Here is a 23,992-nt window from a genome sequence, read left to right on the forward strand (position 1 = left end):
GATTGTCGGATAGTACTGGTAGACTTCTGTAAGTTCAATCTAGACAAAAAGTCAATACCCATATCTTTTGCAGACTAGTGTGATGGAAATAATGACACTACTAATCCAAGGATAAGGAAGCTAACATTTCTTAATGATGGCAGACAGAAATGTAAAAGATTCTCTTTGGCTATGAGCTTTTATTGCATGTATAAAACAGCTGCCATTTCTTGGGCTGTATCTACTACGTACAAAATATATGCTGAGTGAATAAAAACACTGCGTGATTACTGTTGGATCTTCTACAGGCCTGTGCAGCTGAACAGCTGCTTAGGAGGGTCCGCAGCCAAGACACGGCACCGGTTGATGCAGGTCTTGTACCAGCCGTGAAAAAATATTTGTGCCATGGGAGGCGCTTCACCATTGATCACCTCCATCATCAGACCCTGCTCAGCTTCACTCCCGCTGCAAAGCAAAGATTTGACGGATGATTACCCATTTATGATACAGATATTGAAGTTGCGCATGCTTTTTATTTTTGTTCTCAATGCGTCCTCATTCTTATGCACGAGCAAACACACCCCCTAGACTTGCAGGTTTCTGCATGCAACATGATTAAATGTGAAAGCGTTTTAATATTTTAAGTTTAAAAAAGTTTGAGGGGTCCATTCTCTTACCCTCATCATTGCTGTAGCAGTCCGTGCAGTGAAGCTTTGTATTGCGAACGCGGACGTCTGTCCCACACAGGCCATTTCCCAGTGGTGCTTGGCATACACAGCACCGAAAACAAGCAAGATGGTACAGCAGCTGAAGGCTCTCTATAACCATGGCAGCACCATGACCTGCAAAGCAAACAGTAAATAGAGTGTTAGCTAAAACTTCAAAATGTTTGACGGAATTGCCATCAAGAAGCATCTGTCTGTATTACATTCTACAACCTGTCTGTAAAGTTTCGAGAGCGATTTATTTTCTTCTCTAGAAATGATTCTTCAAAACAAATCTTGGTGCGTATGTGTAGCGCCATCATTTCAGGCCAACCTGAGATATTTATGTTAATTGCTGTGGCAGTCGCTAGGTGGCACTACACGTGGAAAAATACATTGTCACTAGTTGTCTGCGCATTCTACTGTGAGTGAACGTGGAGGGATGGACGTCCACCTCGAACAGCGTGTAAACATAAAATTCTGTGTGAAGCTTGGCAAGACAGCCACACAAACGTATGAGCTCCTTCGTGACGCTTACAGCAATGAGACATCGCGGGTGCGAGTTTTCGAGTGGCACAAGAGGTTCGTTTCCGGGAGAACGTCAGTGGAAGACGACACAAGGCAGGGGCGCCCTGCAGCCTCATGGAATGAAAACAACGTGGCTCGGATCAGGGAGATTGTACAGCAAGACCGCACCATTACAGTCCGCATGCTATCAAATGCTCTCGACATTAGTAAGACAACACGCCACCAAATTTTGCGTGAGCACTTGGTGAAACGAAAGCTGAATACCATACTTGAGCCGCACTCCCTCGCACAGGATCAGAAGGACACGCGGGCATCAGTGAGCGCCGATTTGCTCTCCGATGCAGAGAAGGATGCTGTATTCATCGACAGCATCATTGCTGAAGACGAAACATGGTGTTTTCAATACGATACTCACACAAAGAGGCAGAGCGCCGAATGGCGATCCACAAGCTCTCCGGTGTCAAGAAAGGTGCCGTGACAAAAGACCAAAACAAAGACGATGCTGATAGTTTTATTCGATGCCAGAGGTGTCATGCACCATGATTTCGTCCCACAAGGACAGACAGTGAATAAAGTTTTATATCCGCGTGCTCTAACACATGCGTGATGCACTGCGACGCCGTCGCCCTGACTATGGGCATCTGGACAATGGAGCCTTCTCCACGATAACGTAAGGCTACACACTGCTCTCGGCATGACAAAATTTCTCGCCAAGCACAGCATTACTGTACTTCCCCATCCGCCATACTCGCCTGACCTCTCCACATGCGATTTTTTTCCTGTTTTTTTGTGTGCGTGTGTGTGAAGAGAGCCCTAAAAGGTCGCTGGAGGCCATTCAAGACTCCACAACAAAAGCGTTTTCCAACTGTTTCCATGACCTCAAGCATTGGAAACTGTGTATAGACTGCAAGGGAGACTATTTCAAAGGGATTACAAACGATTTCAATGTTAAACAAATTTTTTTTTTAATGGACTCAGTCTTGGAACTTTACAGACAAAGGTTGTATTAAGTGAGTATTGACAGAAAATTTTTGCCTCATTTTTTATTTCCTTTCACATACGCTATTGCTAAAGCTTTTTTAGGTCTTCCTTCAGTAAAACACTCCTTAAGGCCGTTTCACATGACACAAAACAGAGCGATTTTCAGGCTGCGAATTTGCTCGCAGAAAAAAAGAAAATGGCCGATCGCTCTCGCCGCAGCGGTCAGCGGCGAGCGACCAACATGTTGGAAATTTTTTGCTCTGTTCACAGCGGCGGAGCGATTTTTCAGTCATGTCCCGTCGAAATTGCGCCAACGAGTTTGTTTTGGTTATTATGGCCGTTGTTGCATATTCTCAAGTGAATTTAGATTTTAAAGTGTTTTCAAATGACAAAACACGCATGCTCTTCGCAACCGGTGATGAAAAGTTAAGAATATCATAACGCACAGATTGTTACATCACATTTGAAATTTATACAGTGTCTGCCACAAACAACGGCAGCAAACAACTTTGCACACAGCGCCAGTCACAGAGCGCAAATCGCAGACAATTCTCAAACCATTCGCAGTCCATGTAAAATGAAACCACCATTAGCGGTGGTTGCGAACAGAGCGAATAGAACGAACCGAGCGATTTTCTTCGCTGCAATCGCGGCATGTGAAGCGGCCTTTAAGCAGTCTTTAAATGTAAAAGTCTTCGACGACAGACCTCTGTATGGGTAAAACCACAACATTCTCCAGCCGAGTTTAGAGTTTAGGTTTTAGTTTCAACAAAAGCTAAACTCAGCTGACATAACGTTCTGAGGCCACTTCGGCGTCCTCTTCAGGGGGTGACTGTCCGGCACGGTTGTGTTCTTTCCAGCATTGTTGTCTGTGTTGTTGCTTCTCCATTGATTTTGAAGGCCTTGTACCTATACGCTTGGTAACGTCCCAGTTGACCTGTTCATCAACCAGGACGCTACTGAGCATATATCGCCATCAAATAAAGGTTTTAGCTTATAGAAATACATGGGCACCAGCTGACATTCGGGGATAACGTAACTAGAGTCAAATGATCCCTTAAACGACCATGAAAAAAGAAGAAAACTGTACCAATACGAAGAATTTGTTCTCACTCGGTATGTAGCGCTTTTCTTTCTGAATAAAATCACACTGTTATTTCAATTCGCCGAGTTTGTTATGTTAATGGAATACAGAGATTGTAGGATGCTTCACTGCATGGCCTTTGTGTCTTACAAAAAAAAAGCATTTTGCAGGGCTCAATACACAACAAAGAAAAGGACATAAACATGCAAATGAAAAGTACCTACTTTTTCACAGCCCCTAAAGCAGTTATTAGCCTGTATTCGTATGGTAGGTTACAAAGCAGGGCGTGGCACAGAGGCAAACTCTGCGAGACACATTGCGTAACATGGACGTGTGTCAATATTGTGTCTGGAATCGCAACCGCATGCATTAGGACTACTAGTATAGTCTGTATAGGTTCACTGAGAGACAAATATTTGTTCTTGGCCACTACAGTCGTCGTTGCTTATACTGTTACAAAACATCATGACTACTATACTCTTCAACGGCGGTTAAAGGGACACTAAAGAGGGAGATGATCTTTCTGATATTATAGTACATTTTCACAATTCCGAAGTCACCATGCTTGTCACAAGAAGGTGCTTAGTAAACTAGGAAATGCGGGTGGCGACGCCACTTCGACATTAACCACACTATAGAGTTCTCAGAGTACAGTTTGTCACTCTAAACTGATTAATTGTTTCACTTTAGTGTCCCTTTAATGGAAGTGTGCAGTATAGTAGAAAGCATGCTAAGAACTTGCCTAGAGGCTGATTGCAGTGTGAGCAAAGTTTGCGGCCGCTAACCGACAACGTGGCCTCTGCCGGAGCACCTTGCCTGCCACTGTCCTGCTCGCCTGTCTCAGCATTGGGCAGGAACTCTTTCCTCCTCAGCTCTGCCATTGGTTTTGGAGGCACCGGCGGTTTGGGGCCTTTTGTTGACGGGCGGGCAGCTGGGGCTGGACGGGCTGCCTTATTGGAAGGTATGAACTCTTCCCGTGTGCTGTACTCGGACAGTAACTCTGTGCTAGTGGTCAGCGTTGGTTCCGGCTCCGGTTCCTTCCGTCCGTCGTCGGGAAAAAGCTGCTTGGCGTCTTGCACTCTTTGAAAGGCCCTCTCCGATGCCTTCCTCCGTCTGCTCTTCCACTCGTCGAGGTTCTGCAATGAGCGAATGAATGAATGTGGTCGGTCTTTTACACATCAGCACTGCTGCACCTGCTTTGACTGTAGGGACTATGACATTGTACTGCTCAGCATCAAACACTGTCATTCTGCCAGCAATGAGAAATGGATGAACATCTTGGCAAAAGATGGGCTCGCTAACTGAGCAGTGCTAATTCCTGTATAATGCTTTCATTGAACTTGTATTTGTGTTGGGAAGGACTGCTGGGACAATGTGAGGGCCCTCCTTAAGTAACTAGAAGATGCATACTGCACAACTTGTAAAAGGGTGCAATAATGTTTACGGATAATATGGGACAGCTTACATATTTTGTGATGATCACTTTTGGAGATACCACTGAAATGTCACTTTCAGTGAACGCTAATTAGGTTAAGGAAAGGTGTACAAGTAGTCACTTCAGTCAATGAACACTCAAGCTTTTTTCATGCTAAGTGACGCTAATAATAATAACTTCTGGGGTTCTATGTGCCGAAACTGTGATATGATTGAGGCACGCTGTAGTGGGGGCTACGGATTAATTTAGACCACCCGGGGTTCTTCAATGTGCATCTAAATCGAAGTGCATAGGTATTTTTTGCACTTCGCCTCCATAAAAAAAAGCGGCCACCGTGGCCGGGAATTGAACCCACACTCTCAAGCTTAGCAGCGCGACACCTTATGTACAAGCTACCATGGCGGGTGCAAAGTGACACCGTCACCGAAAGTGATTCTCGGAATATCGCCCAACTAGCACTCCACTCACCGTTTGCCACTGCTCCTCCTGCTCGTCAAGTTTGGCCTGCACGTGGTTGCGCACGCTGCTCTCGTAGGCCTGAAGCTGCTCACGAGCCTGTTTGCCCAGGGGCGCCTGTCCAATCTTGATGAATCGCAGTGGGTCGGAGGCGCTGGGCGCAGGCGTTGCCCGAATTATGGGCACGGTGCGCACGGGCTGGACGGTCGGGGTGCTAGGTGGCACCCAACGTTGCTCCATGTACGTTTTGTCTAATGCAGCCGAGTAACGGTAGCCGCCTGCCATGGCAGCCGACACCCATGCCCACGCTGTCAGTAACCAGTCGCTGCACGAAGGGTGCTGGCGCACCTTCGGGTCAGACTGTGCGGGTCTGTAGGAAGCAGCATTCGTTGAGGGCTCTGTAGTGGCACTAGCTTCTTAGAAGGCAGATGCTGAAAGCGCTACGACCACAGAAACGGTTATTTTCTTTGTCATAAAGAAAATACTTGTCACACAAACATAAAAGACACTTGCAAAGTGGAGGTTTTTATAGAAGTGACACTTAAAGAAAAAAGTTGAGTTGCAGTGAATGGCAGCACTGCACCGTAATAATATAAGCTCTTACCATGCAAAAGGTATTTGTAAGACACAAAAGGCTCAAGGCCAAGAGATGAGTAGTGACACCACGTAGGAGTTCCTGTACCATTTCGCCGCAATGTCAAAGATTTTAGGTGCCTCTGCTAGAGCCAGATTAATTTTTCATCGGTGGAGGTGAACTTGATTGCATTGTAACGAAGTGAAAGACAATTAAGTTTTGAGAACTTTCACAACACTACAATGGCCCCAATTCGAGAAAGCGCTTTGGAACCTGCGAGACCATGCTGGCGTACCAGTGCTAAGGTTCTAGCACAAAGTTTGAGAAATGCAAGTTTGGCCTTCGTATCATTTGTTTTTCTGATAAGGCATCCCTTGCTGTGAAATTAATAAAGAAGAAGTTCTGAAAGGTTAATTTATCAGTCTAAATTGCTGTATTGCTTTTCATCGGTGTCCTTTTAAAAGAATGTAAGCAAGAAGCAAGACAGTACTAGCCACTGTTTCAACACGATAATTCTTGATCTTGTCTTGATCTACTTATCAGTCATCTTTGCTACAGTTTACATACTATACACTTTACTTCCTTAGAGAAAAGAATGTCGAAGGTTGTGGCACACTGAGCAAAGGCTTGCAGAATGCTTCATCTTGTAGCAGAGGTTACAAACGCGTCTCTCACGAAGTTGCTTCTGCTATCTGTGGCTTATCGTATACGAGAGTGAGAACAGGATCAGGGAAAGAATGTGCAAACACAGGCCCTCACTAAGAAAAGAACAGTGATAACTCCGGCAAGAAAAGGGGTGATTGCATGAAGGCAGAGCACATTACAGACTATGTGGAATGCAGATGAGAAAAAAGTATTATGTGGAGGGAGGATACTGTGACATCAAACACTAGGCATAAGTGATGGAAGTTAATGTGCAGAAAAATATTAGAAGAGACCAGGGACAAAATATTATGTGTCAGTGGATACATTAGTGTGCGTTGGCTTCAATATGCTGAAGTACATAGATTATACCTACACTTTTTTCTACTTTTTCTACAGGATGAGTACAAGGTTCTCTGTATAAGGGAAAATACTTTTGAAAAGATCACAGTTGCCTTATGTGTATTTTAGCAGTATCCACACTGCGCATGTTCAGTCTGGTGCTGATTGGCTGTCCTATTTCACTCAGCTGAATCAACTCGCTGCTGTTCAACCACTGAAAACAGCTTTAACTTGGCCTGAAAACTACACTGCTCTTTCACTGACAGATTATCTACACTGCACCTCACTCATGCAGGCCACCCTTGCCCTGCAAAAAGAAAAACTAAAGCTATAAAGGACTGAATGAAAGAGGTTCTCTGCATAATAAGATGAGTGACAATATTTTATTCGACTTCATAAAAACATAACTACGCATATCTTGCATATCAAGCAAGAAAAGGCTGCACTTTTTTTTTTTTTACGTTGCAGTTTATGCTCTTGCAGCAAGAGACTTCTAGGCTAGGGCATGCTATTCTGTTGAACTCGCTGCTTTCTGTGATGGAATATTATATCTACAAAAGAATGGAAATAGCTGCATGCACTGCCGTGTTCAGAACGTTGTGTTTTCTTCTTTGGTTCGTGTTATTTATTATTATTTTAGTAGTTTAATGCCACAAATCAGCACAGACTCCATAGAGGAGAATGATGTATACATCCAATACATGGTATGTGAACATTTTCTTGTTGCTACCCCACTGGAATGTGGCTGCTGTGGCTGGAAATCAAGGCTGTGGCCTTATGGTCGGCTACTAAGCTTTTCCATAGTCACTAACTTGACATCAGCCTGTACTGGTTAGTCCCACATACAGAGCCGTACCCAGGAATTTTTTTCGGGGTGTGTTTGTGTGTAGAACTTTGGCAACTGATGGTCGCTGTGAAAGCATACAAATATTTTAGTATCGCCCGAAAAGTTCAAGCATGAAAAAATTTCGGGGGGCGTCAGAACCCCCATCAACCCCCTTAGTTACGGCCCTGCCCACATACTTTTCAAGCCTTTTGTAAGCCTGCTAAGGAGATTGCATGAATAATTGCCACTAAGCAGTTTAAGATTATTTTTAGTTGGCGCAGGTGATTGCAGTCATTGCTGCAGATTCTTCTTAGTGGTCACTGCTTTTTATGAAATTACAGTGTTATGGGTTACCATTAGCATACCAATACCAGTACTGTTGGCGAATGTGTCATTCTCTCTTCTTTTTCCAACATATACTGCTGCCTCCAAGACATTATTGGGAATAGTGAAATGGTGACTAAGGTAAGGTGATTAAGCACTCTTATTAATGTGCCTTTGCCATGTTCCTAGACAATGATGTCATCAGCATGCTACAATAGGTGCAAAGCGTTATGGGGAATGATTTTGAAGAAGCTGCCACAAGACATCAAGTGAAAATGCTAGTATGCGACATTACCAAAGACCGTCTCATGGCAAATGTTTGCGAAAAAGGTAGCTAAGCAGTTAAGAATAAAAAGTAAGCAAAACAAGTGAATCTAAACTTCGCCGACGAGTGAGCAAGCTTACTTCAAGGGCACTTAGAGTAAACTCAAATATGTGCTCATCTGCTTACACACCTTTGAAGATACGTTCTGCCTTCCTGCTGCAGCTAGCTACCCCTTTTTGCCTGCCTTATCTCCTGCCTCTTCTTGAAGGCAAGTGCTACTTCTGTTTGTGCATCCCGTCCTGGTCACAGTTCTTCACATTTCAGATAAGCCAAAAATACACCAAGTGCTCTCTGCAGGACTTCCTGCTGGTTATCTTTGCTTCAAGGAGACCCATAAAACACATCATCATCTAACACTAGCTCGTACACAAGCATTCTGGGCTCTCCAATTGAAAATTGCTGTTGGCTTCAAAGAGACGTGTAGGTCATATTGCTGAAACACCAGCAGCAGAATCCAGTGCCAATCTATTTCCAATGCCCTTGTTCTTTAGCAAATCATTTCATTACAGTAATGGTGTGCCTGGTGCCTCAATGGCTGCTGAATGAGTGCAGTTACATGTATTGGCTGCAGTCAGTTGTCGATTATACCGAACGCAATCTACTCATTGCATATGCTCATTCCACTGCAAAGAAAAACATGCCACTGTACAACAATACTGGTAGTAGCTATTACCTCACTGCCATTCATTCCGTGCCCCTGAACCTCTCTCTTTATTTGTCTTCCTTGTTTATTAGCCACACCGGAAAAACAAGCAAGATACACTTAGTTTCCAAAACCATTCCCTCAAATGTTTAGATCTATGCCACCATTTGTCTCTTTAGAATAAGTCAAGTTTACGTTGAAATGTCGGGTGCAACAAACCCCAGTTTCTGGTTTAAAATGCTATGCACTTTGTTATCAGACCCATTTTCATCATTCACGAGTGTGCTTCTCTGCACTGCACACTTCCTGAACTAATGACGGCACCAGTTGTGGTTAATGTGAAGATGATGTGGTAGCTGCACATGCTAAGGCTTGTCTCTCATGCATGGATTCATCATGAGAGCCACGCCTATGTTTTTTATTTCCCAATACAAGGGAACTTAAAATGTATGCACGCTGTTTGCGAAAATGACAGCAGCAACTGACAATGCCACGTGTGGCCATATTTTTTGGAACCAATTTCTTTTGTCATGCTGTCGCCTATTTATGTTGACCAGCCACTCAGCGTATTGGCTCCTAAGCCAGTAAGGTTGAAGTAGACCAAACAAAACTAAACGTAAAATCAATTCGAGCAGTGCCTGATATTTAATATCTGTTGGAGAATGCCACCAAACTTGTTCTGGTGTAGAAGAAGCATTGTTAAGCAATAAGCAGTGCTGTACATCAATGGAAGAGCCGTTTCCTCGTGGACCACACCTTTTTTTTTCTTACTCATAAACCAACTCATTCATGCAGACAAGTTCACATGTATCAGTAATACAGAAGGCTCGACGAATTGTATATTTTGGAACAGTCAATACAAATGCAGAACGCAGGACATTTGTGAAAGGACGTGCTTGTGCCATTCTTGTTCTGTTTTTACATGCATGCCGGACTGGTCTACAAATGACAAGAGCACTGCTTTGGGACATTTAGCTCCTTTCCTTGTGCCAATACCTATGATGTTCAACTATCTGCAAGCACTCTTATGCTACAGTTCTTCTACGTCAGGCTATTTGTTTTTGTGTCCAACCATCTCATGTTGCTCAGTTCATTGCCACTCTTGTCGCATCGACCTGCCATTCCACTTTTCTTCACTCAGTATGCACCGACAAACACACAAACTACAGCCGCGCTCAATATGACTTGCTACACGGGAGCGCGTGACCTCATGAGTTCAAAGATTGCACATGGCTTCAACTTGTTTTCATTTCAGCAACTAAATGATATTTTCTTAATTGGAATCATCCCCGAGTGCAAGAACAGTGTTTAGTTATGGAAATAAGGGCTAGTGGAAGCAATGGGCAGTCTTTGAACTCGTGAGGCCACGTGCTCCTGTGTTGAAAGTCATATTGAGTGCAACTGTACTCTCCATTCGTGGTCTAGTCTGTACTGTGGAGTTGATTATTTTTATTTCTTGCCATCACATGCCTTTTCAGATCTTCGTAAAAACAACTAATGCATGCCAATGAGATGTTTACATATCTAAGACTCGAATTCTTTCACCTCTGTGTAGACATAAATGTATAATAAATTATAGAATATGCCGAGGTGACATCCACCATACTGTTTAAAAGAAGTTTTCGCATAGGTTCTACAAGTGAATGTGTGGTTTCTTTAGGTGTGTCTTGCGGCACAGTACGAACAGCCCAGTCGCGCGCATCTTCGGTGTGGGGCGGATGAAAGCCGTATGTAGGTTAATAGGAAGTGTTAATCGCGCCACATCGAAAGCGAACACAGACAATCCGGTTCGCTGCAATCATAGAACGCGGAAGTAAACACACACTGTTCATCCAATCGTTCGCTGGTCAGTTCCCGTCGCGATCGTTTCACCCAAGTATCCACAACAGCCTCGGACAAGTGAACTTGTTTCGGCACATCGTCAAGAACGTGTTATAGAAAATCGGCCAGCAGTGAACGACGCCGTGACCTTTGCACACTCAGAAAACACGGAAGTTGACCCGCCGGTCCGTTTCACACTTCCTCTAAATCCCCTTTCCTCGCTAATCGCAGCGTTGCTGGCGGCGAAATTTAGTGGCACTCGGGACATACACAGCGTCAACGTAACTACACGCAGAAAAAAACAGCGACGTCGCAGAGCAAACGTCGGTTCCCAAGCATGACCCGCTTTCCTGAAGCTAGCGTAACCTTTCACACATTCCCACGCTCCTCGGAGCAAGAACGAGAACGTCGGCATGAATTCGCAGCTTCATACCTAAGACAACGAGAATTTTTCGAGCTGCACTCACCTTCACCAACGCCCGAAAGTCATCCAGTCGTTTGCTTCGCGCAGAACTGTTGTCGTCGCGTTTGTGTGGGTCATCTACCCTTGGGACACCCGATATAGGCGCACCACCAAGGAACAGCCTCGGTGCCTCCTTTTCCGTCACTATATTGTTCTTGGCGAGCTGTCACAAACACCACTTTCAACACACGGGGCGCAGCAGTCCGTTGTATCGACTGTAGGAAAACATTACAAACCACGCTCATCCTATCAAAGAATCGCGACTGAGCCCATTCGCCGACTTCTTCCGTGGCATTTTATTATGTTCCGCGTACAAAACCGGCCCACCCTCTCCCTACTCTCCGCCGGCGCATTATGGGAGGCCTCGGGCTCCCTGGGCTCTCAACTGCGTTGTTTCTCTCGCGTGTGTCGGTGCACCGGTTTCTTACTTTTGCTTGTTTTCGCTTGCTCGACACGCACGTACTACAACTACAACTTATCGGGACTTGACAGCGCGCCGCAAAAGTGAAACGATTAGCCCCGCGGTGTCAAAATACGCGAGGAAAGTGTACGAAGGAGTGGTTGCGGCTAGTGTCGTTCGATTTGTTTTTGTCGTTTCCTAAACGTCGGCAAACCTGTTTCTTTGCAGCTCAACCAGTTAATTAAAGGCCGCGGCAAACAAACTTCCTGGCGCCTCTGGCGTTCGGCCTAATTTTGTCGGACAGCGACAGATAGTAATATTTTTCGAGAGAGACGTCAAATCAAAACAAACAAAACACGCGGGCAAATAAACGGCAACGCAAAGCTCACGCGAAACCATGGCAACGTCGCGTTGCAATGCGTTCGCGCGACAGAGCGCAAAAGCTGCAAAAATAGTCCAAGTTGCTGGCGCACATTTTAGAAGGCTGTTAAACTATGCATTTCATTAATACATGCAATACATAAAACAGCAATGATGCCGGAAGCACGAAATGGACTGTTTCCGGCTGTGTGGGAATGTTGCGTGTTGCGTCACGGGCCATGCGGGCAACCCTTTTATAATCTGCCCGTGGAAAGAATGGGCAAATATGGGTGTGTTTCCGTAGCAAATGGGCAGGGAAATTATACTACGGGTGTGTACCATGCTCGACTGCAAAGCGTCGTGTTTTCATGCTTTTATTTACCGCAAGACCACGTTGATGACGGTTGGCGCTTTCATAAACGGCGCTTGCAATGCTGACGGTTCATGCTAGCTGTAGTTGATTCCAAATATTGCTGATACAGGAGACCTCACACAGAATCCAGAGAACTGGCCGGCCTCACTCGGCCTGTCGATGGAACTTTGAGACAAAACACATTATACATGATCGATCTACCGACGAAGTGCTGGCCGCACGGCAGTCAAGCATGCCATAGGTTTCCCTATGAAAGTTAATTATTGTATGAAACGCAACACAACTGACGCAACCAGAACATGGCGAAAACGGCTGCAGCTGCAACAAGCATGACCAGTAATGACCAGCATATGGGACCCTAATATGGGCTGCAATCCTGCTGAATCCTGCAACTGCGCCACCCACATCATGAGCCAAAAGAAGTTCGAAGTTCCACTCAATCACCCATAAAACATTATTATCGGTACTAGGTGTGGCTGGTTCTGCAGTGCTGGTTCTGCGAAGTTAGCCAATGCTGTTCTCACCAAGAGCGTTGGCGGTTCACTAACCGTGGTTTTTTTGGCGCTGACTACGGTGACGGGGCCCGTCAGCGCAGTACCGTCGTAAAAGTGACGGGGCCCGTCACCGTAGTGCGAATTGTAATAGTGACGGGGCCCGTTATAATAGCGAAGTACTTATAGTGACGGGCCCCGTCGTCGTAAAGCGGTGACTACGGTGACGGGGCCCCATATGGGGCCCGTCAGCGCAGTACCGCCGTAAAAGTGACGGGGCCCCTTTACCGTAGATTTTTGGTCGTTTTAGACGTCCACGTCGTGTGATGTTCATGGCGTAGTTGGTAGGGACCGTATAGTTGGTTGGCGCGCTCTCCATAGTGTTATGGCTGCAGGTCGTCAGTTCGATTGCTCCCGCTTTTCCTTCCTTTTTTTTTTTTTTTTTTTCAGGTTATGCGTCAACATCAACGTTACTGCTCTGACGGAGTCGTAACTTTTTCCTTCATGTCTGCGGCGGTTAGACAGCCCTAGCGTTCGGATGATGCGTTGTTCCTATGCGACCTCGGTTCTAATCGCGCTGAATAAGAAAATTTTTTGTGTCTTTTTTTTCTTTTTTCAACATTGTTTCACAATTCCGTCCCGAGCTTCCAGCTAGTCAACACTAGTTACTCCTTCGTGGTAGCACGGACTTAGCGTGGGAGAGCGGAGCCCGTTAATCAGCATGTCGCTGCCGCCAATGTCACTGCGTCGCTGCTCCCCCCCCCCCCCCCCCCCGAAATGTTTTCGTACTGACGTGCACCGCCGACCAAAACAGCCACCTGCGCCTGAAGTCTTCTTGGATTTTTTATTGCTTTCCATGGTCGAAAGAGATCTCGGAGGGAACATTGCTGATTTGACTGGCTGTCCTCGCTGTGCCCATCATGGCATCGCATGACCGTCAGCGGCGCAGCGACATGCTGATTAACGGGCTCCGCTCTCCCACGCTGAGCCGTGTCACCACGAATGAGTAACTATTGTTGACTAGCCGGAAGCTCGGGACGGTATTGTGAAACAATACTGAAAAAAGAAAAAAAAATGGAAACATTTTCTTATTCAGCGCGATTAGAACCGAGGTCGCATAGGAACAACTAGGCTTGTGCGAATAGTAAATTTTAGGTCCGAAGCGAATTCGAAGCAACTTTGAGTAGTAGCAGGATTTGACTTTCGGTGAAATGCAAGTGATAACCTGTAAAATATGTTAATTAAAATTTACTATAATTAGAGCATATAAACCGGTATAACAATAAGCTTTTAAACTTAAAGAATGATGAATCGATGTGAGGGTAATACAGTAAAACCTCATTAATTCGAAATTTTATTTCGAAATCCCGCATAATTAGAAGGATTTCTATGGCCCTGTATTTTTCAATGTAAATCTGAGGGGATAATTTGAAGCGGCAGTGAGTACCACCCCGGTTAATTCAAAAACTTTGGGTGCCATGTGCCAATTCCCGATCCCGATTTAGCCGCAAATCCGCAGAAACGATGGCCTTTAGGAGCTACAAGGCAATGCAATGTAGCGATACTAATGAGTGACAAGTGAAGCATCCCAGCCTCGCTGCTGCCAGCGCAAGAAAAAAACAAAACGAAAGGCGGTCTCGTGCCAACTGTAATGTACGCCTGCGGAAAAGAAAACGTGCTTCACTGCAACACAGCGGTGACACGCGGGCAGCATGACGAATGCTTCTCTCAACGTCAGTGCGTCATGATTTAACCATTCTTTCAGGCAAAATAGAGAAATTAATAAAGGGCGGTCTGACGGAATTCGCGATGTGTGTGAACCTCCGATTGGCGGTTGCTCCGGCAATTTGCGCACTTGCACTGCTGGCGGAGTACTTGCCCGCAACGCCTACTTCGAAAACTCAGTTCGAAAGCGTCAATGATCCTCTTTTTCCACCCAGAACACATCGCGAATTCCGTCACACTGGTCATTATTACATTCTTTATTTTACCAGAAAGAATGGGCGAGTGGCCGCATCATGACGCACTGACGCTGCGAGGAGCAGGTGGCATGCTGCCCGTGTGTCACCACTGTGTTGCAGCGAAGCACGTCTTTTTCACAGGCGCGCATTTCAGTTGACCACGAGACCGTTTTTTTTTTCCTCTTTCTTTTTTTTTTCTTGCATTGGCCTCAGCGAAGCCCGCCGTTTCCCCGGTTTAGCGGCAAAATTCGGACCAAGTATTGCTGGAAAAAACCCTTGTAGCCGCAAACTAGCAGGCACAGCAAACGACCACCTCTGATTACTTTCCAGTAATACAATGTTCCTTGCATCTCGCCTTTTGTATGTTTGGTTAATTCGAAAACCCGCTTAATTAAATTTGTCACAGTCCCAGTGACTCTGAATTAACAAGGTTTTACTGCATGTTCATTTAACATTGAAGTGGGGCTTCGCGGCAGTGCGGATTTCTACTGAAAAGGTGTGTTCACGGTAAAACACACCTCTACTGCAGTGAAACCACCTTTACAGAGAGTTACATGCGGTTTTATATCTATGTCTATTCGTTCATTTCGAATAGTTCGAAATTTCCTAGAATTTAAATTCGTTTCGAAGCGAATTCGAATACTATAATGTTCGTTCGAATATTCGAACTGCTCGAATATTCGCACAAGCCTAGGAACAACGCATCATCCGAACGCTAGGGCTGTCTAACCGCCGCAGACATGAAGGAAAAAGTTACGACTCCGTCAGAGCAGTAACGTTGATGTTGACGCATAACCTGAAAAAAAAAAAAGGAAGGAAAAGCGGGAGCAATCGAACTGACGACCTGCAGCCATAACACTATGGAGAGCGCGCCAACCAACTACGCCATGAACATCACACGACGTGGGCGTCTAAAACGACCAAAAATCTACGGTAAAGGGGCCCCGTCACTTTTACGGCGGTACTGCGCTGACGGGCCCCGTCACCGTAGTCACCGCTTTACGACGACGGGGCCCGTCACCATAAGTACTTCACTATTATGACGGGCCCCGTCACTATTACAATTCGCACTACGGTGACGGGCCCCGTCACTTTTACGACGGTACTGCGCTGACGGGCCCCGTCACCGTAGTCAGTGCCGGTTTTTTTACTGTGGCTTCATCGCGTTATCGCATCGTCATCACCATCATTAATGTGGTTATCACGTGACCATATTTTATAAAACAGCGCGGAAATTTCACTACGAACAACTAGCGCAACTAGCCTTAAAAGCGACAAACAAACAAACTAGCAACTAGCTACAGGCCACCCCACATCCTAGGAGCAACCAACCAAATCTTCAGGTGCCCTGTGGCTCTAGCAGCTCTAGCCGCCCTAGCAGGAATTTGCGGAAAGGTTCAACGGGAGTTGGAGAACTTGCAAATGGCTTTGATTCCTCTCTCATTATGTGTCCCACACGGTAGCTGATTGTAGCGCTTAGAGCTGATTGAAAAGGTACTGTATGTAATTACGTGTTCCTTGACTATGGCGTGACTTATGCCGTGTTGATGTGCATTAACTTTTGATTGCTTTGTTTAGGCTGGTGGCATGGCGAGTGACAAGCTAAGCGAGGCGTTCGAAAGAGCCGTCAGGCTGAATGAATCCCCGTTAGAGAAGAACGCTCACAAATTTTGGACACCTCAGCGGAGTAGGGGAGATCCGTTGCCCGGTCGTCGTTGCTGGTCATCTGCTCGGTAAGTTGTCGCGTGAAAAAAAAAAAAAAAGGATATGTAGAAGGGAAGATAAACATACCTAATAATCAGTAAATGTAACGAACATACAAGGTCAATGCCACGATATACGCGATGCGAAACAAACGAGCGCTAAGAAACGGGGACATAAACGAGAGGCACACAGGAGCCCGTTGCTTAACGCTCGTTTGTTTTGCATCAAGTAATAACCAACTTGCCCAACCACATGTCTTGCTAAGCCACTATATAGCTGTTGCGCCGATCATATGAAAAAAAAATCCTTTTTATTTCTCCTAACGCATTAATAATACAACCGTACTCGCCGCGTGTTCTTGCTTTTCAAGTAATGTTCCTTGCGTGCAATGCGGCGCCGTGTTTGATAAATAGTATCGGTTCTAACAGAAAACAATTCTTTGCTAAACGTTTAACAATTTTTGTATGTTGTATTGCACTTAGCCTTGTACAGTGATTGGAAGATGAAAAACAAAACAAAGAAGGTCTTCACTAATCATTGTTTAGTCATAAAAATATGTATTTCGGTAGCTAAACCTTTATAACAGATAAAACAAAAATATTCTGTACTGGAACTATTGGGCATCACAGCTTTCAAGGCGCCTATCAGCTGGCAAAATTTCTTAAAGCAGTTTGAATTCCTCCTAAATGTTGGTCCTGCTTATCACAAAACTCTACCGCTACTTCGATGGAAAGAGAGTTTATGTAGCATAAGAACGCATGTGCAGAGTCGGCCACAATAGGTCATGGAACCACGTGTACTATGAAAAGTGTGAATTTCTGCTTTCATGGAATGGTGCTTCTAATTTAAAGGGTTACCCAGGCAACGAAAAACTACTCCACACTGAAACTTTGACCTTGAGGCTATGGAAGCTGACTTCACAGGAATTTCCCCCTTTGCTAACCCTGTGTGTCTCGTAAACTTTTGTACCCAACCGTACATACATTTCCCGATCTACATCTGAAGGTTATCGATAAAATGTTCCCCTTGCACGTGGTCTGTAAATGTACATTTCAGATTGTACATTGACCTTCTTAACAGCTTCCACATTTCACGCATGCAAGTGTCCATAGCCAGACTGTAAAACGGAATGTAGGAACGCCGATGTGCTCAGGTCTACAAACTATTTGAAGTACCATAGGCAGTGTAGAGTAATCTGGAACCCACCACTGCAGTGCCTCTCATACGTCCTGTGGTGCATTGGTACATTCAGCCCCACAATTTGATTTTGATGAAAAGCGAACGGCTCTGTCCTACATGAGCTGGGAAAGGGCATCAGAAGAAGCACTGCAACCGTGAAGGTTTGATTGTTAGTTTTTTTGGTAATATGTACAAGTCTACGTAGGTTCTCCTCACCGTAGTCACCTCATCTGTATCTGCTTTGAGATACAAAAAGCAACAATAACTAACTTCTTTATATCAATGAGAGAGTTTCGAGTGGCTGTGCTGGCAATGCAGGAACACATCTCTTTGCAGGCGGCGCCCATCCTTTCTACAAGACAGCTCGGACAGCGACGATGAAATTGAAACGTCGGCGGGACGAAAGCCACCTGCTTCACGGCTTCTCACGCCATGCGCTGCTGTGAAGACACCATTTGCCGAGGACAGGGACACCTGGTTCCTTGAGTCGCTGTCTGACAGCACACCTCTGGAGAAATGCCACCCAGATACGCTCAAGTTCAAGCAAAGTTTCAACAGTTCCCGGGAGGATCTTGCCAGTGCTCTCTTTTCAATTTTCAACAGGGAGGTCTTTGCTCACAAGGTAGGTCCTGCGTTGCGTGGGCCATTGCTCATGAGGGCTTAGCATTGGTCATTAAGCTGACTGTATTCTATTTGAAAATGTATGCGGATTTTGTGAGGAGTTGAAAGCAAACTCTCCTTATACACATCTGGCACAGGAATGGTGTGATCACAGTTGGCCTATTTCATGTTGAAAGGAAGACTGCGCACTCTCTTAGAGACTCATCTTGAACTTTGTTACAGTGCAACACTAGACACGGACAAAACGAAGGAAAAAGAACAACACAGCTCTGGCTCTCAACTGATATTTTATTGAAGAATTGTGAAACATTTATATGTACCAAGTACAAAAACCGTGACATGTGCAAGACACTAATATACATGAAGGCACCATTGTCAAAATTGCACCTAATCAAGGTTGGCAAAGACAGCTGATTTCCTTGTCATGAAGAGCGACTGACGGTTCACAGATACAAGTCTTGTCCCTAATCATTATATTGTAGGCCTCAGCGATTTCTCTTGTAAAACCGCTGAGGCCTAGCATTATTAAAAAAAAAGGTGCAACAAAAAAAGACTGAGAATTTTACCACATGAACATGACGCTTGTGTTTGTGTGGTAAAAGTCTTTTCGTTTCTTCTGTCGCGCCGTTTTCTTAATAATGCATTACAAGGCCTAACCAACTGTGCTTGTTCCTTTTAAAAGAGTACTGACACAAAAATTTTGGCTTCGCGTTTTTTTGCTGCAATATGTTGCCGGGGCCCTATTATAACATGACACATTGCTTGTTGCAACACGTGACAAATAATTAATTACAGTCTGTTTATTTCCGACCAGTTTCAGTGTTGGTTCGGGAGAGCTCCGAGAATGGCAAGCCACCAGAGCAACTAATGCCGTCTAGCATGTGAAATGGCACACATAACTGTGACGAACTTCCGTGCTGCCTGCATCGTCTGCTGACATCCTTTCGCCTGCTGCATGTGACGCACCGTCATTGTCGTCGTCTGGTAGAAACGACTTTCTCGAGGCTTCCACACTTTCCGCATGTTTGCCGCGGGTATGCACTCGCGAGGCGCTGGCTAATCTGCTGCAAAAGCGCAATGGTGACTATGACATCGTCATACTAGCTGCGCTAGCTCAGAGCTCAGCCACATTGGTGACGTCCCGGAAGTTGGGGGTCACATTAAAGTCACCTTATATGTTGTCAGGGTCACAAGGTGTGGCGTATAGCACTGGAGAGTGCACGCGAACCTCAGCATTCATAATAATTACCTCCGAAACTACATTCACTGTTGAGATTTGGTAGATGATGTATGCACGTTCATGTGAATCGATCCTGCAGGCTATCTCGGCCATGAAATTTTGTGTCAGTACCCCTTTTAACTACTCATTACTTTGGTTTTTGCTCTATCTTCCACATTATACTATCTTCCTGCCTGCTAAAGAAACTCTAAAAAGAAACATACAAGGCAGTTCAGACTGATAATTTCCATCAGAGTTGTCGGGGTGATAGGCATAGAGCAGGAGGGGTGCTCACCCTTCCCCTTGACACCCCCCCCACTCTGGCCTGCATACCTTAGCAGCCCTAATTAGCAGCTGCATATTGTTCTTTTTTATTATTTTCATTTTGATCACAACAATGACAGATTTATTTTCTGTTCTCCACTTTTAATTCTCAGTTTGTAACCTGAGGGGGAGGGGGATGAGCAGACAAAAATAGAAACCTTTATTGCATTGTATTCATGAAAACATGGCAAAACTGGATGTACTACCTCGGGTCCTCACCTTCAATGTGGTGCTCTTCGAATGCTGTCTTAAGTGAGCATACATCGTTATAATTAAGTCATTGCGCCAAATCTCATTTTTCTGGGCAGATATCAGGAGACGTTACTGCAGGGGCATGCATTCAAATTAAAGGCCGTCTTGCGATATAAATACCAAGTTTGTCCCCAATTTCGTTTTTGCTGACTGTGAAATGAAGGCTTATGACGTAGCTGCATTGAAAGTGGATATACCTTTGCTATACTTGATGTTTGTTAAAAGCATGTGTATTGATTATATGGCAATGTTGGCAAAAATGTCACGTTCACTGCACTCTATTCGATGATTAGTTACATTCATGTTTGTTACGTTATGGTTTGACTGTATTTCCTACAACGCTGTGTGCTTGCTACAAAACGTACCGCAGAAACTTATGGAGTTTTTCTTTTCAACACGCATAGCTCCCTCCAGGGGAAATTTCTTGGAATGGCCGATTGATATCGACAGCAGGCCGGTGTTTCAACTTGCCCAACAACAAGTATCGTGTGGAGCTCTCGTCGAAAATTCTCCGCAGTGCCGAACAAACAAGAGACACCCTACTGCACGAGCTGTGTCACGCGGCAGTTTGGTGCCTGCACAACTGCAAGCGAGGCGGCCACGGTGAACTGTGGAAGTTCTGGTGCGTGTCGCATTTCTCGTTATTTATCTGCAAAGCCCTCCCTTCACACCAGTTTCATTCTCTCGAACCAGCATGAAGGTTGAGTTGAAAGAAGACAACTGGCAGTTAGCTGCAGGATGCTTTTTGAACACGCTATAGCAAATGTCGTACCTGAACGTGCAGTATAATGGCATAATGAGGATGTGTGGCGCCACGGCATCTATTGAACTTATGAATAGTGAGGGCAGCAAGCAAACATTCAGGAGGTGATACTCCTGTGCATGTCGTCCTTGCTCTAATTCAGAGACAGAGGAAGCATGTCCTGAGCTGTTCTAACATACACACTGGTTGAATAGCCTCTTTCTGTTTGTAACACAGGTGATTTTACTGGCTGCTCTTGGCTGACTTTGGAAAATGGCCATACTGCTCTCGCCGGCAGAGGCACAATGTGTCTATAGTACATTGTTCAGGAGTAGCGTAAATTTGCTCCATTGTCTTACTTTGCCACATTGCATAGAACTTGCACTGCACGTATTTAAGCTTTGCAGTCAGCTCTCATTATAGCTTTCTTGTGTTCTTGTAGGGTGAATCGTGCTGCTCGGAGGTTCCCGAAGCTTCCCCCTGCCCAAAGGTGTCACGACTACAAGCAGCCGCGAGAAAGGAAACTTGCCTTCAACTTATGTCCATGATGCCAGTAATTCTTTATTTTTTGTCTCGCTAAAGTATGTATATAATTGAAGAGAAATTGTTTGTGGATGAGCCTGTGCATGCATTTGAGCTTTTTCGTGATGAACATTGTTGTCACAGAGAGTGCCTTTAGCTATCAGCGGTCAGAAGCTGTTGTGGTGCTCTTTCATGAATGACATCACGGCAAGAATGATGCCCTATCCACTTGGCCGCCAGACGCGTCTGTTCCCTTCGTGCATGCTCAGGTTATCCAGTGCACCTGCAATAGTTTCTGAAGGATGATTCGGCTGCTTTATGCTGTTATGCCTAGACTGCAATTTATTTTCGAATTTATTTTCAAAATCATGAAGGAAAGGAGATTACTCTTAAGGGCTCGTTTTGTTAGACACAATATTAATGAGAACTAACAGACAATAACGCCAAGGAAAGTATAGGCAGTGTTATCTGTAGTATTTAGAGTATAAATGTGAAGAAAGTAAAGTGCACGAAAAGATAACTTGCCGCCGGCGGGGACCGAACCTGCGTCCTTCGAATAACACGTCCGATGCTCTACCACTGAGCTACGGCGGCGGTCATCCTCCCGCCCACTTTATGGGGTATATATGTGCATTTAAACCTAGGAGTGTTAGTCAGCGCCAATCGCAGCCATGCAACACATGAAACACATTCCCAAGTTTGTCGTTTGGTGCACCTGTTTCTTTAGTCTCTAAGCAGTAAAGTGCTCTTCGGTATTGAGATTTTTCAGAATAGGCCAGCTCTAGTTGGTGTGCCAACCCTGTAGGCAGTGTCACAGAAACTTGGGCCGATCCCAGAGACAATAATGCATCTCGGCCACTCCGAGTCTTTTTTTTTTAGCCGTACATCTTGCCTGGCAGGTCACATACTCGCGATGGTAGAAAACTGCTTACAGGATATGGCCACTTCTACAAGCCAAAAAACATCAAGGAATGCTACGCTATGCACAAGATTAGAATTCTCCTGTGGTTAGCTTCTGCCCGACAATTTTATTTGTCGTGTGTTATTTTATTTGTGTACTAAGCCCTTACTCAAACCCCCGTGCACTCACACATGCTCCTATTCGTCCTCACCAACACTCACTTGTGCTCATATTCTCTTCCATTCATACTTGCTGACATTCCCTCTTGTGTATTCTTTGGTCACGTGTGCATATAGTATTCACTCTTATTCACTTATATTTAATTGAACTCACCATCGTTAATTTTCGTTGTACTTGTGTAAACTAGTAGTACTTATTGCAGTCCATAGACCCAGTACACCAACTCGCACCTGTGAGCTGAGTATACATCAGCTCACTCGTGAGTATGCCAACCTACAGCTGTGAGGAGCCACAAAAAGTTTCGCATGAATGTAAGGACAGATCCTTCGATGTCAGTAGGTGCGTCATGCAAAAATTGACTTTAATGTCAAAATACAGTGTCTTATCAGCATTTTCTGAGCAGTCTCTGTATACAGGAAATTTGTATGGTGGAGTGAAGTCAGTTTTGAAGATGGTTGTCAGTTCAGTGACTGAGGCCAGACAGTCTCAGTTTTGTTTTTTTTCTTTCTTCCACGGTCAACATGTGATTATTGGAGCACGCAGTTTGTCTAGTTTGTCCACTTTGTTGGCAGCTAATTGACTATTTGTGACTGTTGGTGACATAAAAATGCAAATGTTCGGCTCGAAGCAACAAAGGCAGCAGACATTTTCAGGCCCGGACAAGCATGAAGCATGAATTAACCGAATTTATGCAATGGAGCAGTTTAAATAAAACGGCTTTAAAATACATGGCGAACATAATGAGCCAACCAAAAATTGTAAATTTGTTTGAATTAACTGAAAGTTTGAATTATCGAGAGTCTGCTGTAATTAGTCTGCTTGCTATAGACTATTTTACGGATGGGTATCGGTGCCACCATATTGGGCCATATTAACCTCACCATTTTGTATCTTGAACAATTGAACGAACAGCACTATGATTGCCGTATACACGTCAGAATGGTTGGGTTGGTGCATTCGGCATTTCCTGACTTTATCAGTTCATGTCATGAGAACAAAATTAAAAAAACATTCGTTTAACAGCCCAAGGTGGTAGTGCCCATATGTCTTACATAAAATAGTCTATAGCCAGATATAACCCAAGAAAAATTGTCAGCTCTGCCTACAGCCATCACTGTCCTTCCCACAGAATATTTGCATAAATGCTTCATACCCATTTTCGTGACGCTGGGCAATTCTCAGGCGTTTCCGATAGTTGACTTTCCCATAGACAGGCACATTTGTGTCGCTGGTTTTAGGTCGAAAACTTGAACGTCCTGGTAAATTTCGTCATGGATTCTGACATCACTGCTCAGTCAAATGTAATGCTTTAGGGAGTAACGATGAACCTTGTACTCCTAATGCATGTATTATCTACATTAGCCGAGAAAAAGTACTTACGGTTCAAGCGGAATCCGGCACATCTGACTGTCTTTCGCAGGTGAAGGGCAGGCGCACTGCACTTCTGTTGGCAGAGCTTACATTTTTCCCTAGGTTGTAACTGAATATAACGAAGTAATTTGTACATTACAGGACTGGCAATTGTCTCATTAAATAGCGGGCGAGCAGACGACTCACACCACTTGGTGGTTAGCTGATTTGATGAAAGTTCCAGATAGTGGCGTTTGTGGTTTTCGATGCGCTGCGAAGGGCTGCC

The 23,992-nt window shown here is 44.8% G+C and overlaps 3 protein-coding genes and 1 non-coding gene across 5 annotated transcripts in view; 2 read left to right on the top strand and 2 right to left on the bottom strand.

Annotated features, from left to right (window-relative positions):
- The window catches only part of LOC119383485 (ran GTPase-activating protein 1), a 35,390-nt gene extending 34,782 nt beyond the window's left edge, over positions 1 to 608 (top strand). For both annotated transcript variants that reach the window (XM_037651644.2, XM_049412543.1), the window contains exon 15: positions 288 to 608. In XM_037651644.2, the coding sequence (XP_037507572.1) occupies positions 288 to 369 (82 nt within the window). In that variant the 3' untranslated portion in view covers positions 370 to 608. The remainder of the gene's footprint in view (positions 1 to 287) is intronic.
- Positions 160 to 11,731, bottom strand: LOC119383487 (LIM and calponin homology domains-containing protein 1). The gene is made up of 5 exons (XM_037651647.2): positions 11,132 to 11,731; positions 5,180 to 5,598; positions 4,019 to 4,412; positions 657 to 821; positions 160 to 444 (listed from the first exon to the last, which is right to left on the bottom strand). The coding sequence occupies exons 2-5, from the start codon at positions 5,450 to 5,452 to the stop codon at positions 419 to 421; spliced, it is 858 nt and encodes a 285-aa protein (XP_037507575.1). The 5' UTR covers positions 5,453 to 5,598; positions 11,132 to 11,731; the 3' UTR covers positions 160 to 418.
- A 4,304-nt stretch (positions 11,732 to 16,035) lies between these two features.
- On the top strand, positions 16,036 to 21,342 carry LOC119383488 (germ cell nuclear acidic protein). The gene is made up of 5 exons (XM_049412544.1): positions 16,036 to 16,055; positions 16,291 to 16,445; positions 17,932 to 18,217; positions 20,416 to 20,633; positions 21,196 to 21,342. The coding sequence occupies exons 2-5, from the start codon at positions 16,300 to 16,302 to the stop codon at positions 21,299 to 21,301; spliced, it is 756 nt and encodes a 251-aa protein (XP_049268501.1). The 5' UTR covers positions 16,036 to 16,055; positions 16,291 to 16,299; the 3' UTR covers positions 21,302 to 21,342.
- Positions 21,343 to 21,797: 455 nt separating this feature from the next.
- Positions 21,798 to 21,869, bottom strand: Trnat-ugu (transfer RNA threonine (anticodon UGU)). Its single transcript has one exon. It is a non-coding gene; the product is annotated as a tRNA-Thr (tRNA).
- Positions 21,870 to 23,992: the final 2,123 nt, after the last annotated feature.

Source organism: Rhipicephalus sanguineus, chromosome 2, assembly GCF_013339695.2.
Source record: "Rhipicephalus sanguineus isolate Rsan-2018 chromosome 2, BIME_Rsan_1.4, whole genome shotgun sequence".
Lineage (NCBI taxonomy): Eukaryota > Metazoa > Arthropoda > Arachnida > Ixodida > Ixodidae > Rhipicephalus > Rhipicephalus sanguineus.